The sequence below is a fragment of the Ictidomys tridecemlineatus genome, chromosome 10, assembly GCF_052094955.1.
Source record: "Ictidomys tridecemlineatus isolate mIctTri1 chromosome 10, mIctTri1.hap1, whole genome shotgun sequence".
In the NCBI taxonomy this organism is placed as follows: domain Eukaryota; kingdom Metazoa; phylum Chordata; class Mammalia; order Rodentia; family Sciuridae; genus Ictidomys; species Ictidomys tridecemlineatus.
The window spans coordinates 130766710-130782809 of record NC_135486.1 but is presented as its reverse complement, the minus strand read 5'-3'; the positions used below and the strand labels follow the sequence as shown (position 1 = coordinate 130782809).

The window sequence follows — 16100 nt, the reverse complement described above, 5'->3', positions numbered from 1 at the left end:
CTAATAAAACCATTATTCAGCATTCTGGACTTTCAAGGTAAAATAAACTTAAATTATGTAACTATCAGTAACATTTTGAAAGTATTCACTGAGAGTGTAATTATTGAGGAGGCTGAGGCAGGAGGACCACAAGTTCAAAGCCAGCCTCAGCAAGAGAGGAGCTAAGCAACTCAGTGAGATCTTATCTCTAAATAAAATACAAAATAGGGCTGGGGATGTGGCTCAGTGGTTGAGTGCCCCTGAGTTAAATCCCTGGTACACCCACCAATTCCCCCCAAAATATTGAGGTGTATATGTTTAACTTATGGAGACAATGTGGCCAGAGATGTTAAATTTCTAAGTATTATATCCAGCCTTTCTGGGTTTGGATTCCAGTATGGCCATTTTCCAGTTTTGTATCTTTGGACAAATTATTGTTTTCTCATATTTAAAATGTGGGTAACAATAATACTCCAAGTAATATTTTAGGGCCTGCATATTATTCAAGTATTATTCATAGTTTTACCAGCAGTGACAATAGTGGATACAGCTGACATCCCAAACCTTAAGGGTTCCTGAGTTTAATCTCTTCTCAGTTTTGTGCTTCTAAGACAGCATCCCACCAATGTTTGCTCTATACTTGGATTATTCAGTAGAGAAGCCATTAGCCACAAGTAGCTATTTTACATTTTAAAAAAGAATATTAAATAAACTAAAACTTCACTTTCTCAAGTGCACTAACCACATTTAAAAGTGCTCAATAGCCACATGGGGCTAATGACTACAATTTTGGACAGCACAGATACACAGCATTCCTATCGTTGCAGGAAGTTCTGTTGGATAACATTGCATTGAACATACCAAGAACATTTCTGGGTTACAAACAAAAAATAAACCACTTCTCTTTTTGGTGGAAAGATGGGAACTAACTTTGTCTTTGTATAAAGGAAACTTTTTGGTGGAAAGCTGGAACTAACTTTGTCTTCTGTAAAGGAACACTAGACTTTACTTTTTTAAAAGGCATATTAGGATCAAATCTACATTCTAATCAGACCCAAAGACATGCAGTGACGATCCATGTGCAAACCACACCTGGATGGATTTTTTGGGGAGTGAGGATGGTCCCTTCTGGAGCCAGCCCTCTTAAGTCACTTTGACTTTTATGTAAACACTAATTTTTGTGGAAAAGAGAGTCAAATTTTTAGAAACTTACCTACCAGAAACTACAAATTTTGATGTAAAAAAATCAGTTGGCTTCTTTCAGGCACATCTAATTTACATACACCAGCTCATTGCACAGTGAATATGAAGTCAGAGCACTATTATTATTCTATTCTGATTTTTTAGCTGAGAACCAAAGACTCAGTTTTGCTGAAGGTCTTAAGACTACTAAGTGGAAAAGCTGGGACTCCAAAAGAGGTCTGTTTAGCTCCAAAGATGAGGTTCTAATCCCCATTCATATACCACTTTAACTGGGGGGAATGACAAGTCTTGCTGGTCAAAGTGTGGATTTGACCCCTCCCACCCCCGCCATGACCATTCAACCTCATTTTAGATAATGACCATGAAGACATGACTTACTCCTAGTAGCTGTATCTTGGGAAATGGAATAGATTGGTTAAAGGTAATCTCAGTATGAGAAATGTCATTCTACCTAAACATGGTTCTGGAGAATAACTCCAATTAAGAGAATACTGGATACCTGGGGAAAAACAGTCTCTTCTTCTCCAAGTAATCATTTAGACCTTTCTGTATGTCCTCCAGTAGAATGTTGGCTTCTTGAAGCCTCTCAGTCATCCGTGGCTGGTCTGCTGCCATCAGAACCCTGGGATCTTTCACCTGGGTTTTCACCAAAAAAAAAAAAAAGGCAAGAATTATTGTGGGGTTCCCGAATTCTGAGATTGGTTGAGGAAATGAATGTGTGACTCACCCGTCAACCAACTATGGCCCTTGCCCAGTTAACAGCTTTTTCATCTCCCTCCTAAATCCATGCTGAGAGCCATCGCCAAGTAGGAATGACACATTGAAATTTTCTTGTCACCCTACCCCATGTTGCTTAGAGAAAGGACTCTCCATTGTGGAAATGGGCTTGCCTGTGGACCCAGGTCATTTGCAGTGACATTGCACGTATGTTTGAGTAAGGTGACCTTGCTCAAGGACCAGGGCGGATCAGGTTTTAGGGAGTATCCTGCTCCTTGGGTTTAGGGAAGTTCCAGGTTTAAGGTGTACCCTGCTGGGAATAGGGCGTATCCTGCTGCCTCAGGCACACCCACTCCTTGAGTTGAGTTCTCCTGGGATTCAGAGTGTATTTGGGATTCAGAACGTGGATTTTGCCCAGAACGTGGATTTCCCCAGAATGTGTGTAGAGTGCCGGTGTGAGTTCGGGAATAAAGAATTGCTGTTTGAATCTACAAGGCTGTGAGTGGCTCGTGATTTTGTGCTCAGCCAGACTGCAGCAAATCCATAGGGGGTTAAATGTTCATTTAATCTTATTTCTCTGTTCATGGTTGATTGAGCAGGGATTGGGCACTTGAAACCAAGTGAATCAATTAATTTCTAATTTCCAGGGGTTTAGAATTCAGACCATGACACTTTATGCTTTGAGTGGTCCCTTGTATCAGAGAGCTTTGGATCTGTGTGAGGATCACCTCCCGCCATGTGCTTAGGTGTTCAAGCAAGCCAGACTGCCGAAAGAGACTTAAGCAGGCATTGAAAGAGAAATAGAAGTCAGAGGTAGGGGAAGGATATTTCTGGATTTCTGAATTTCTGGGTTCTAGGTCCAACCTTTGGGAGCCTGTGCTACAATTTATGCCCCTGGGTCTCAGGAGACAATCACCTGGTCTTTTTGTTTGTGCTACGGAGTGGGTTTCTGTAACTAGCAAACTTCACTAATGTAAAATTGGTTCCATTGGCTGGGCCATTAAATTCCCAGTTATTTCACTCCTGCAAACAGGGCAGGTACATTCCCTTGAGACACACTTTTTGTTAGTGCACCCCAGTTTGAGCACACTTAGAAAATGAACAAGGTATGATCTCTTAAGATGTCCCAATTACCATGCACACTCAGTTGAACTGTCATCCTTTAAGGCTTTGTTCTATTGTCACCTCTTTAGGGTCTCCTAGAGTTTCCAGGCAACTAAATCATTCTTCTGTATTCCAAACACTATTTGCATGTATATTATAGACCTTATTAATTTAAGCTTGTCTCCTCACAAGACAGTGAATTCTGCAATGGCAGAAATCATATTATTTTTGAGTATTTTCTGATTCCCTATATAATGCCTGAGTAATCATAGGTAACCCATAAACATTTGTGAAATGATAGTAACAATGTAGGCAATTTTTTGAATTCTAACAGGATTCTCAATATATAAAAATTCCATCAAATCATCATCCTATAACAAAATCTTTTATCTCATTAGAAATGATAGTTATGTAATGCAAACTGCTAATTACCTCTATGGAGCACAAGGTTACTACTCTCTCTAGATTTCCATGTTTGAATTTTTAGTAACTTAGAACAAAGACATAAAAATGTATAATTTGCAAAAAAACCAATTTACTTAATAGTTTCAACAGACGTGTTAGTGGAATGTGTTGGGGGAAAACTTACCGCTTGGGCCATAAGCGTTTTCCAGTAACCATCCACGATGCCAAATTTTCGGCCCTCTTCTGGCATCTGGGCGATAATGTCCTCTGAACTGAAGATGGGTTCCAGGTACAGCCAAGTGGCTTGGCATTTCAACCAGGCATCCAAATTCTCCTGCACACGAACAAGCTTTTCTTCCCATTTCTGTGAATTTAACATTCCGCACCTGAATCAGTGACCTTCCACTCTGCACCACAGGCCCCATAACTGAACAAATGGACGGAATCATTCACTTATTTCCCTCACTTGCTTGTTTTAAGAAATACTTATTGAGTGTCCTTTATATTTTGGTCACTTTTCCAGGCAATGTGGATACAGCAATGAATGAAACACACCAGAGTTTCTGCCCTCATGGGAGCTCACATTAAGCATAGCTGCATGCTTACTCCATGATCTGTGATGGCCAGAGTGCTTTGTTCATGTCAATCCAATTTAATTCAACAGCCTGATGAGGAAGGTATTATTAAAAATCTCAATTTATAGATGCAGAAACTAAGACAACAATTTTGGGGGGAGGGTACTGGGGATTGAACTCAGGGGCCCTCAAACTTTGAATCACATCCCTATTTTGTATTTTATTTAGAGGGTCTCATTGAGTTGTTTAGCGCCTTGCAGTTTCTTAGGCTGGCTTTGAACTTTCGATCCTCCTGCCTCAGCCTCCCGAACTGCTGGGATTATAGGCGTGAACCACCTAAGACAATGATTTGACTTGCACAAGGTCACATGACTATTAAGGGGCAGAGCCAGAATTTGAAACCAGGCAGTCTGGCTCCGGAGTCTGTACCCTTGACCTATGCCACTTTTCTACAAAAAATGAACAAAGGAAGTCAACCCCCTACCCTCGTGTTCTTCATATTGTAGGTTAATACAGCCCATAAGATACTTTCCAAATATATTTTTATTTGATGTATTTCAAAGCTCATCTTTTTCTTCTGGCAGACAACCACTCAGCATGCCATATGGTTACTTGGATCATTATCACTTTCAGTCTTATGTTTTTTCTTTTTCTTCCTTCCTTTTTTTTTTTTTTTTTGTTCCATTCAGGAGAAAGTAAGGTTCTTTGTTAACTAAACTTGAAAAACTTCCCCTTCCTTGGAGAAACCCAGAGCCAATGGAATGTCAAAACACATGCAACCCCATTTTCTCTTACCCGGCACTCTGCTTCTATTGGCTTGATGAATGCAGAGCCACACATGGTCTGGGTCTTTATCACGTGGTCATCAAGGAGCAGTTGAATGTCATCAATTGCACACAGGATGCTTGTATCCTGCAAACACACACACCCCGCCCTGTCAAAGTCATCCGACCTCCAACCCGTCCCTACCCCAATTTTGGAGTAGATATAGGGATTGAACTCAGGAGTACTCAACCACTGAGACATGTCCCAAGCCCTATTTTGTATTTTATTTAGAGACAGGGTCTCATTGAGTTGCTTAGCTCCTCTATTTTGCTGAAGCTGGCTTTGAACTCATGATCCCCCTGCCACAGTCTCTGGAGCTGCTGGGATTACCAGTGTGTGCCACTGCTTCCCGCTCCTACCCTATTTTTTTAAACTTTTTATTTTTTATTTATATATGACAGCGGAATGCATTATAATTCTTATTACACATATAGAGCACAATTTTTCACATCTCTGGTTAATGCTTGTTCCTGAAGGCTCAGAATGGCACTCCAGTGGGACAGACATCTGTGTCTGTAGGAGATGGGATTTCTATTTCTTCCTTGAAAATGTCTATAAAGACATTTGTTGTGCACCTGCTTTGCAGAAAACAAATACCATCTGATCCCAGACTTGCAACTAGAGTCTCTTGGGGGAGGAAGACTTTTGTCCCCTTCCCCACATCCCTTCTTCTCTGTCCACTCACTTTCCTGCTTGTCCTCTCCCTCCTGTAGGATCAGCTGCTGGTCTAACTGGTTAGGCCTAGATTCATGCACAGGGCAACTCCAAGTAACTATCGTGGTCACGTAAACATATAATACAAATATTATTTTTATTGCAATTTATATGTATTATTTTAAAAACACCTATGACATAAAAAAACTTCTATGACACAAATGCTTATTAAGTGTTTAGAGCTAATTACTTCATAAACAAAATGTTTTGGGTTTTTTTGTTTGTTTTTTGGTGCAGGGTTACCATGGTAAAGATATTTAGACCCCAAATTCCCCCTAGATAGTTTTTGGAACTCTGTGCTAGACATTTAATGGGTCATATTTTACTAGCATGAAAGGTTCCTGTGCTTTAGAGGTAAATGGTAATTTTCCTCCTGAGACATTATATCAAGCTGATAGGGTCTGTCCCCTTTGGCAAGTCTGTTCCCATTTCTTTCAGTCCTACATCTGGGTGGCTAAAATGGGCCTAGGATATATTCTCTCATCTACCCTTCACCAGGAGCTCTGCACTGGGAGGTATGTCCAGCTATTAATAAAGCTATTAATAAACAGCTGTATTCTCATTTTGTTGTTGGTCCTGTAGATACAGCTACTTCAGTCAAAAACTGAAGATGGGCCAGCAACAATGCAGCTTCTCCTAGGTCCCCTAGCTGAAATTCACAGCCCAACAGCCTCTACAGCAGGATCTAAGCCAATCTGTCCATGGAGCACCAAGTTCCTGGGACCCACAGGGCCCTTGTCTTGCCAGAAGAGGCTCAGCGATGAACCATGTGTCTCCAGCTCTCCTCGCTCCCACTGTCTCATTGATAGTTCTTATCCAAGTGTGAAATTGAAGCATCATGACTATTAGAACAAAACTGAGGGAGAAGTCACAGGAGGATAAGATGCAGCTTAAAGGGGAAGGAAGATATAGGAGTAAGGTTCTGGTTCTCAATCTTCCTGGAATATTAGTGAAATCAGAGATGCCTTAAAAGTTCAGATGCCCAAGCACTCTGAGGGTGGAGGAGACAGGAAGAATCAATGTGGGAGTTTTAAAGCAGGAGTGATTCTGTTGTTTACCAGCACTGGCGACACTGCCAACAGTATGCAGCAAGTATCAGCCTGTTCCCAGCACGATTTACAGAGCTGTGGCCCTCCTTACCCAAGAGCAAGTCAGACCCGAAACAGCTGAGCAGATAGATTCTTTGGGTTTACGCACCTCCCCATGCACTGTACAAACTCAAATGTTATTTGCAAGTGCCAGAGAAAAAGAGAGAAATCTACACCCTTGCCATTCAAACTTCTGTGCACATATTTGAGAGTTTGTTAAAGCAACAGAACTTCAGGCCCCACCCCAGACCTCAGGAGTCAGAACCTGCAGTTTAACGAGATTGCTGGGTGATTCCTGCATATAGAAAGATTTGAGAAGTTCTAGGCATTGTCCACCCCCAGTAGGCTTCTGAGGACCCAGGGGAGCATTAGAAAGGTATGCCAACTTGTGCCCTGCCTGGGAGATGCCAATTCAGGAGGCTTGCTTGTTTCCTTTGCACTGAGCATGCCTATTGCACCAAATCAAAAGGCCTTTCTGATTTGAAAACGCATCTCTCCAGTGGTGTCTGAAAGGAAGGATGAGTGTAGACAGGGGGAAACAATCGAGATGTAGAGATTATTCTTCCATGAGTTCTGTTGCAATTCTGAATGAGTAACCTCTGTAATCCACTCCATAATAAATGGTACTGTTTTCAGGGGGTTGCAGTTTAATGGAGACTCACACTGTCCCTGTATTTCACGAAGCTGAATGTCATGTTAATCCAGTCTAACTTCATTTTCTCCAAGTTCTTCTCCAGGGAATATTCCTTACTGGCAGCTGCACCAATGGGCTCCAGTCTAAAGAAAGAACACGCAACAGCAACGTCAACAGGAGGCAGCAGAAGAAACATGTCAAAGGAGAAAGCTCTACTCAGTTTTAAGAGAATTTCAAAAGGCTTTTCATTTTACCGCAATATTTACTCCAAGATTTGCCGACTACTTCCAATGTGTTGCAGAATTTCTCACTTCCAATACAATTGACTTTTGGGGGTTATGATGAGTTGAACATTGTCCCCTAACATCCACATGTCAAAATCCTAATCTCCAGTACCTCAAGTTGTGCATGAATTTGGAGAAAGGTTCTTTAAGGAGGTAATTAAGTTAAAATGAGGGAATGAGGGAAGAGCCTAATCCAATATGACTGGTGTCCTTATAAGAAGAAGATATGAAGATAAGACACACAGAAGGGAGACTCCGTGACCACACAGGGAGAAGATGGCCCTGACAGTGAGAAAGCCCTCAGAAAAATCAATCCCACCACCAATTTGGTGTTGGACTTCAAGCCTCCACAGTTATGAGAAAATAACTGAGGAGCCACCTTGTTTAAGCCATCTAGTCTGTGGCACTCAGTAATGGCGGCCCTAACAAACCAAGCGTAGGCTGGTGCCGATTTTCAAGCAATACCCCCAAACACAGTGCCTTGCATGCTGACATTGAACTAAGTAAAGGAGACCGGAAGGCTCAGAAACAGGTTCAGAAATGAAGCCTCTGACCAGCTCCTGCTCACCTGTTTCCCACTTTTTCCCCCTCCCCCAAAGCAAGTGATGGAAAGCAGAATTTTTCCTCCTCAAAGTTGGTCAAAGAAACTAGGACCTCTTTCCCCCAAAGCCACCTTATCACTCTAAGCGTCCCCTGCCTTTCTGTGTAGGAGCTGGCCCTAAGGAAATCCTCTGACGCACCTTGACTGACAGAAGATCATAAGCCCCTTGTTCCAGAGTCGTCCTGCCATAGCCAGGAGGCAGGAACTCACTCCAGAGAGGTCAGGGACAGTCTGAGCAGACCCCTGGCTAGCTTTTCCTGCCTCAGTCTATTTCCATGAGTTCATACTTTTCACCCAATTGCATTTCTAGAGAGCTGTCCATTCTTCATGGAATCTAAGCATAAAATTACACCCCCCCCCAGCAGGGAATCTGGGCATCATTTCTTAGGCTCCTGTTATGTCATTTTGATTAAATCAAATTGCTGTGCTTTTATCTTGTGAACCTGTCTTTTCTTATAGGGGTGTTGGCTTTGACCCTTACATGGGAATGGAAAGATATCACACCTTTACTGCCCCTACACTGGATGATTCTGTCATTCGGCTGTCCTGTATGTTGTGGCACATTTAGCAGCATCCCTCCCTCTACCCACTAGACACCAGTAGCAGATGACCTACCCAGTCAAGATGACCACAGATATCCCCAGACTACACCTGGGATGTCCCCTGAGAGTGGGAAATTGCCCCCAGTTGAGAACCAGTTTTAAGGTCACTGAAACAACACTACTTCTTTTCATCTTTGCTTTCTATTTACTTGTCCTTGTTCTGATTTCTCACTTAGTTGGAACTTGTATAAACTTACATGATGATGTTTGTTCCTTGTCTCCTCCCTTCCCTTTTCAAAACACCTGCTACTTTCCTGACACTCTGGGTCAACCCATCTACAGTCCCCCTGTTCCAAAGTCAGAGAGAGAAAGGGAAGACAAATTCCTTTCTTCTTGTTTCCACACAGAGATCTGGTCCTAAAACCCAGGCAAAGCCAAAGAATTGTAAAGCAAAGCAGGGATTACTTTCTTGGACTCCGTCCTTATCTTTCTTTGTGTCCGTGCTGTGTAGGCTACACCTGGGCTTTACTCAGAGGAAGCTAAAGCTCAGAGAAAACAAGTGACATGTCCAAGGCCACACAGCTGGGGAATGCTGGAAATGGTTCTAGACACCAGTTCCTGTGACTTCTAATCTCCACGATGGGTCTCCTCCCCTTTCTTTGTGGGAGGAACCAAAGCCCTATTTGGTCCATCAACTAGGGCTGACTAAATGCAGCTGAGGACCCTTATCTGGCCTTGTGAAGAGAGGCAGACTAGCCATGGGTGATTCCAGTTAATGGTTAATCAAGATCCAGATGTGGTCATCATCCTAACATGGCCCCTGGGAGACAACCAACATGAACATGCACAGAGAGAATAATTTTAAAAGGCAGGTGCCAACCAGACAAACACCAGACAAGGAGTCACAAAGTCCAGTCTCCATGTCACTGGCTGTGTGGCCAAGGCCAAGTCACCTGACAGGCCTCAGGTCACCATCTGCCCATATCATAGAGTTGTTGGTATAATTAAATAAGACAAAATACTTGCAATGTGCCTTAAGAACAAACCTAGGACATGACTTCAAATGCAAATGATCATACAAAGGAGGGAATCCATGAAAGTATATCAGGAGCTGATCTCACCCAAATATACCAGAGAAGCTCATTAGTTATGAGCTGTGACAAGGGTACATTAACTATGGTGTAAGCAGGACACAGGGGACATCACAACTCACTAATACATGACTGGATACCTGGACATGAAATCAGGTTACATGCCTGCTATAGTCTGCTGGTGCTGTCCCTCCAAATTCATATGTTGGAACCTAATACCCAGTGCGATAGACTTTATAAGAGATTGGGACTTTGGGAAGTGGTTAATTAATGAGGGTTCTCATGAATGGAATTTGTGTCCCTTATAAAAGAAGTTCGAGGGAGCTCACTACTCACCCTATATGTGAGGATGTAGCCCAAACATGCCATCCCTGGGCCCTCCCCAGATGCTGAATCAGCCAGTGCTTAGATTTTGGATTCCCCAGCCTCCAGAAATGAAAGCAATAAATTCCTGTTGTGCATAAATTACCCAGTCTAAGGTATTTTGTTTTAGCAACAGGAAGCTACAAAGACAATGCTTTATCTGATAATTCTTATAGTAACTTGAATCTCCCAGCTACCATCGTTCTTCCCATTTTGCAGATAAGGAGGCTAAGGCTCACAGTGTTCAACAATGTGGCCAAAGCATTGCCCTTTCTAGATTTGGCACACCTGAGCACATTTAGGTGGAAAAAGGAAGAGTAGCTGTATATTTGTCTGCCTAGTCTCTGTCTCCTTAGATGAGTGAATATTTTAGGCAGTAAAGGGTAAGGGTTCAGGTTTGGAATCTATTTGCCTGGGTTAAAATCTTGGTTCTTTCAATTACTAGCTGTTACTGATGGCTAGTCATTTTGCAGCTTCATCTGTAAAATGAAAAGAGAATTGTTTAGAATACTAGGATGTTGTGAAGGATAAATTTGTTAATTTATGTAAATGCTTGGTACAGCCTAAGTGTTCAACAGCTGGTGTCTTTTGGAAACATCTTTTTGAGGGAAAATTTAACAAAATACAGGTGTCCTTCAGTATCAGCGGAGAATGGATTTTGGGATCTCCAGTGGATAACAAAATTCGAGGATGCTCCAAGTCTTATGATTAATCCCACTCCTTGCAACCAGTTGCATTCAGTCATACCTGACCATCGTTCATGAGGCATGTTGTGTTTTGTCTTACTTAATTATACCAACAACTGATATATGCAATGGAATTTGCATATAACCCCCCACACCCCTATAGACCTTAAATCATCTCTAGATTTCTTCTAATACAATGCAAATGGTATGTCATTAGTTGTTTTATTGTTTAGGGAATATTGACAAGGAAAAATGTCTGTACATGTTCAGTACCGACACAAATTTTCTTCTGAATATTTTCAGCTCATAGTTATTTGAATCTATAGATGGGGAGCCATGGTTACTGAGGGCTGACTACAATCTAAGCTTGTAGGAATGTATGTCTTTAGACCTGATCCTTAATGTGGGACAGTAATAGTGGTGTTGGAGGTGGAGGGCATCAGAGCATTCAGATGGCAGAGAGACTTGGCTGGGAAGCCCCTAGGTTGAACCTGTCTGCTACAGAATTGGGGAGGAGTTCCAAGAGTCCAGCAAGCACCAGTATTGCCCAGAGCTGTCCATCATGCACTGAGGGCAACATGCACGATTTCAAAGTTTCTAGTAGCCACATTTAAAACAAAATGGATGAGATTAATATCAGGAATTTATTTAACTCACTATAGCCAAAATTATTACCATTTCAACATATGGTCAATATTAAAAATTGTTAGCTATTTTTGCATTCTCTTTTTCTTAATAAGTCTTTGAAATCCAGGCTGTACTTACAACTTTCAGCACATTGAACTCAGACTGGCTACATTTCAAGGGCTTATCTGTCACTTGTAGCTAGTGGTTCCTGCCGTGGGCAGTGCTGACCTGGTGGATTTGGAAAAACCAAGATGGTGGTGCCCATCTGCAGAATTTGATTCAGCAGGTTGTGGTGGAGCCTGAGTGTGTGCATTTCTAGCTAGTTCTAACTAGTTCCTAGGTGACACTGATGCAATGGCTCTGTGTCCCACACTTTGAGAACCACAGGTATACCATCAGACCTGAACCCAGCTGCCTAACAGTGTCTCCAGTCCCAGCAGTACGAATTTTTTCCATTCATCACCTGAACGAAGTGTGGAAAACCAAACAGGGCCTTGAGAGCCTTTAGTTTTTTGGTTTTTTTTTTTAAAAAGTGCAATTCAAATAGTACAAATTCTCACAATGAAATTCCACGGGTGTTTGGAGAAGGAGAAAAAGCTAGTAAAGAGATCTCTTATTGGTCACATTTTATGGGATTTTAGAGCTCAGAAGGCCACTCTCAGTCCATTGTCATTTGTTTAAAGAAGAGGAAACTGAGGCCAGGAAGCTGCATGATTTTGCCCCAAAGTCACTGATCGCTGGGTTTGAAGTTCATGTTCAATGGCAAAAAACCCCTTTTTTTTCTTTTAAATTTTCCTTTGAAATAACATCCCTGACAATTTTCTAGATATTTCTAGCAACAGTTCTGCAGCTAGAGATGCAAGCTTCACTAGTACTAAGTCAGCCAGCCATCTCAGACTACTAGCAATCTTAAATCACTCTAAGCTACAAGGAGAAAACAAAAAGACTAATATGAGGCCAATCACATCAATGTGGGAACTTACAGATACGTGGACCAAAAACCTTGCAGAAGGAAGGAATGAGCCTTACTTTTCAACGTATTTGCCGAATCCATATTCCAGCATATTTAAGAGGCAGGTTGTTTCCGTGGGCTTTATTTCATAGCCAACAATCTCACTGATCTGCAAAGAAAAGGAGACAAGTGGCTTCATCCAAGCTGGCACCTTTCTATAGGACCTTCTGTGGTGGTGGAAATGTCCTTTGCTAAATAAAGGGAGAAAGTCATGAATCCATGGGACAGGCAGACTCCCACATTCTGTGACCTGGGGATGCCGGGAAGGAGGAGGGACTCCCCCCTTCAAAATGCCTCCCTTTTTATGCCCAGCGTGCTTTTTGGAAATCTTTCTCGAATAAATGCTACCCCAGGATTACCTTGTAAGTGCAAATATCCCCAAGAAGGGACATAATTGAAGACTTTGGTGGCATTTGAACACTTCTCAGAGGCTGAAATATCTGGGTAGTGTGAGGGACTTATGCAACTGGAAGGAAGATGGAGGCTGGTGGGGGGAAGAGACTCTATGAAAAACCTCACCTGCTATTCAATTGTGTCTCTGTCCAGCCCCCAGAGGACTAAAGAAAGCCAGAGAAAGAAGAGGTATGGGAGCCATGTCACACTATCACCTATCCCTGTGTCCCTGGTGTCTCTGGCATTTGGTAGGCACAGGTAAGTATTTATGGAGTGAAAACATCAATGGACCAGCTAGCTCAAATGGCTTCCAATCTGGGTTCTGAGGCCACCTGGAGGGCTGCTAAGGTAATGGAAATAAAGAGAGGAACCAATAATTATTGAGGGCTTATTATGTAGCAGCCCCTATTTCTGGCTGTATGCACTTATTCAATTTGCCCAGCATAATGAGGAAGATACTTGTGTATTATTATTCCCATTTTACATATAAAAAAAAAATAAAGAAATTAATTATCTTGTCCAATAACACCCAGCTAATCAATGGCAGAATTGGGACTTGAATCCAATCCTGACTCCAAAGCTCTTATCCATCAAACTCTATCCTGTCTCTCACAGGTCTTCCTATGTACAGTTGTGCAAGTTATATACTGCAGAACTCTAGAAAGCACAGTTCATGCTGTAGTACACAAAAATAGCATTTCCTAGGGTTAGTGTAATAGACAACCTACCCTGGTGACCCTGTTTTCCTTATTCTCTTACATCTCTGAAACAGTAGCTCAGAGTAACACAATATCTATGAGACCAAAGGACATAGCTATGTAAAGCACTTGGCATAATGCTTGGTCCATAGAAAGAACTCAGAGATTGGTAATTTTATTTTTTTTAATTGCTTTTGTTGATTTTAAAGATTGACAAAACATCTAGTTCTCTAATTCTAAAAGCCTAGATCTACACTGACCAGTGTGTAGCCATTAGCCCTTTGTGGCTTTTGAGTACTTTAAATGTGGCTAAAGTGCAAAGTATAAAAATATGCCATATTACAAATATTTCATATTAACATTATTATATTAATATGTAAATGATAACATTTGGGGTATATTTGGTTAATTTTTTAAAATTTTTTTGCTAGGAATTAAACCCAGGGGTGCTTTTACCCTGAGTTATATCTCTAGCCCTTTTTATTTTTCATTTTGAGGCAAGGTCTTGCTAAGTGCCCAGACTGGTCTCAAACTTGTGATCTTCCTACCTTACTCTCCCAAGTTGCTGAGAACACAGGCATGTGCTTTTTTAAAAAAATAAATTCATAAAATTTATTTTGCCTGTATCCTTTTTTAAAATATGGCTACTAGAAACTAAAATTTATGTATAGCTTATGTTTTCTTTCTTTCTGTTGGACAGCACTGTTCTAGTCTGAGTGCCAGCTTTGGTATAGAATAGTGCAATTCCTTCCCAAGGTCAAATGTTATCTTGTTCCATCTTGTTTTAAACCACAGAAGCAACTCTTTTGTTGACATTTGTAGAGTCTATGTCCCACTAGTTTTTCCTGCTTAAATGCTGATGAGTGACCAGGACAGCCACTCTGTGGTTCTAGAAGATCTCTCTAGCGTTGGAGCTGCAAACAGTTTCACCTGCAGAACCTCCTGCCAGAGCCAGGATCTGTACAAATACATCTCCTGAGTTAGGCATCAAGGAAGACAATGGCTTCCCAGGCCTGGAGCCGTCACTGGGATGGGACACTGGTCCAACCTACAAAACTTGGAAGACATGGGCTCTTGAGTGGAGACGGCCCTGAGTGCACCTGGAGACCATGTCCTTTCTGAGCCCACCTTTTCCTGCTCAGCCCATTGGGCTTCCACCTTTGAGGCTCATAGCTCAGGAGTCACCTTCCTGGGGCCACACTTCACTTTTCCCTATGGATTTCTGCCCCCTACTGCCATCCCCCTTCCTCTGCCTGACATTTCTTGCCCTCTTTTTATCTTTATAGTTGAGCCGAACAGAATTCTCATTTCCTCCTTGTCCCCCAACTAGCTATGTGACAAATGACTTAATCTCTCCAATCTCAGTTTTCTCATCTGTGAAATGGAGATAATAATAGTCACTACTTCAAAGGTTTGTGTGAGGATAAAATGGGAGAATCCAAATAATGTAAGCAACAGAGCATCCACAATGCAGCTGTTACTGGATATGTTTTCACTATTATTGCCATTATTGGACTCTAATTCCAAGGAACAATTTTTTCCCAAGCTGCTTATATAAGACTTTTAAAAAATATTTTGATTAGTTGTTCATGGACCTTTATTTTATTTACTTATTTATATGTGGCACTGAGAATCAAACCCAGTGCCTTGCACATGCTAACAAGTGCTCGACCACTGAGCCACAACCCCAGCCCAATATATAAATCTTTAAATGAGAATTAAGAGTGTCTGGGTTTTTTAAAGTTCCCCCAGTAAGAAAAGTGTCATCACAGAGGGAGCACCAGGTGGGAGGGAATGGAGGCCTCCCCAAGAGTGTTCTTTAAAGGTTCTCTATGAGGTCACTTTTGATAATGCCATCTCACAGAGAAACTTGGCACTAACAGAGGTCACCTGTCCATCCAACCTCTGTAAACCCAAGCAGGTCTAAGTTCTAGCTCAGCTAGGTGCATAGGGAGAGGAGCCCTGTGGCACCAAGTGAGGACAGCCACTCTTTGCAGATCCCCTGCAGGGGCATTCCAAGGCCATGAGTCCACACATGACCTTTCCCATGTCTTTCTTAGGTCTTCAGTCTCAAAGCTTTCAGAGAAACTGAAAGTAGCTCCTCGCTACAGAAGCAGCCTGAACCTTTCATGTATCAAGACCCTCATGGAGGGACCAAAACGTTCCTAACCACTGGGATCAGGAGTTCATCCCCCTAAAGGTAATGCATGTGACATCAGATTGAGTTCTTCCAGGGACAAGGTCCTCAGTCTTGTCCATGATTCTGAGAGAGGGAATTTCGGGTCAAGTCAGAGAAGTGCTTACCATGGGAAGTCAGTCTCTACCTCCACAGGGAGCAATTTCCTGAAAAGGACTTTTCAAGGCCATTGCTAGCCCTTGAGGATGGTGATTATTTTAGAAACACAGTGAGTTTTGCTTTTCGGCTTAATGCTCACACCACACTTATCAACCTCACACTTGATTGCTTATAAAAATCCTAGCTATTTTTATGAAGAATATTTATTATTCTCATTCATAGGCTCAAAGGGCTGAAAGAGGAGTGCAAAATTACTTCTGAAT

At 41.9% G+C, this 16100-nt stretch overlaps 1 protein-coding gene across 1 annotated transcript in view; it reads right to left on the bottom strand.

The window, feature by feature from the left end:
* Dnah3 (dynein axonemal heavy chain 3) overlaps nt 1-16100 on the bottom strand; it is a 158467-nt gene that overhangs the window by 102026 nt on the left and 40341 nt on the right. Inside the window, exons 20-24 of the mRNA XM_078024272.1 lie at nt 12468-12559; nt 7273-7387; nt 4779-4895; nt 3593-3772; nt 1682-1818 (exon numbers count right to left, since the gene is read on the bottom strand). Coding sequence (XP_077880398.1) covers nt 1682-1818; nt 3593-3772; nt 4779-4895; nt 7273-7387; nt 12468-12559 — 641 coding nt within the window. The remainder of the gene's footprint in view (nt 1-1681; nt 1819-3592; nt 3773-4778; nt 4896-7272; nt 7388-12467; nt 12560-16100) is intronic.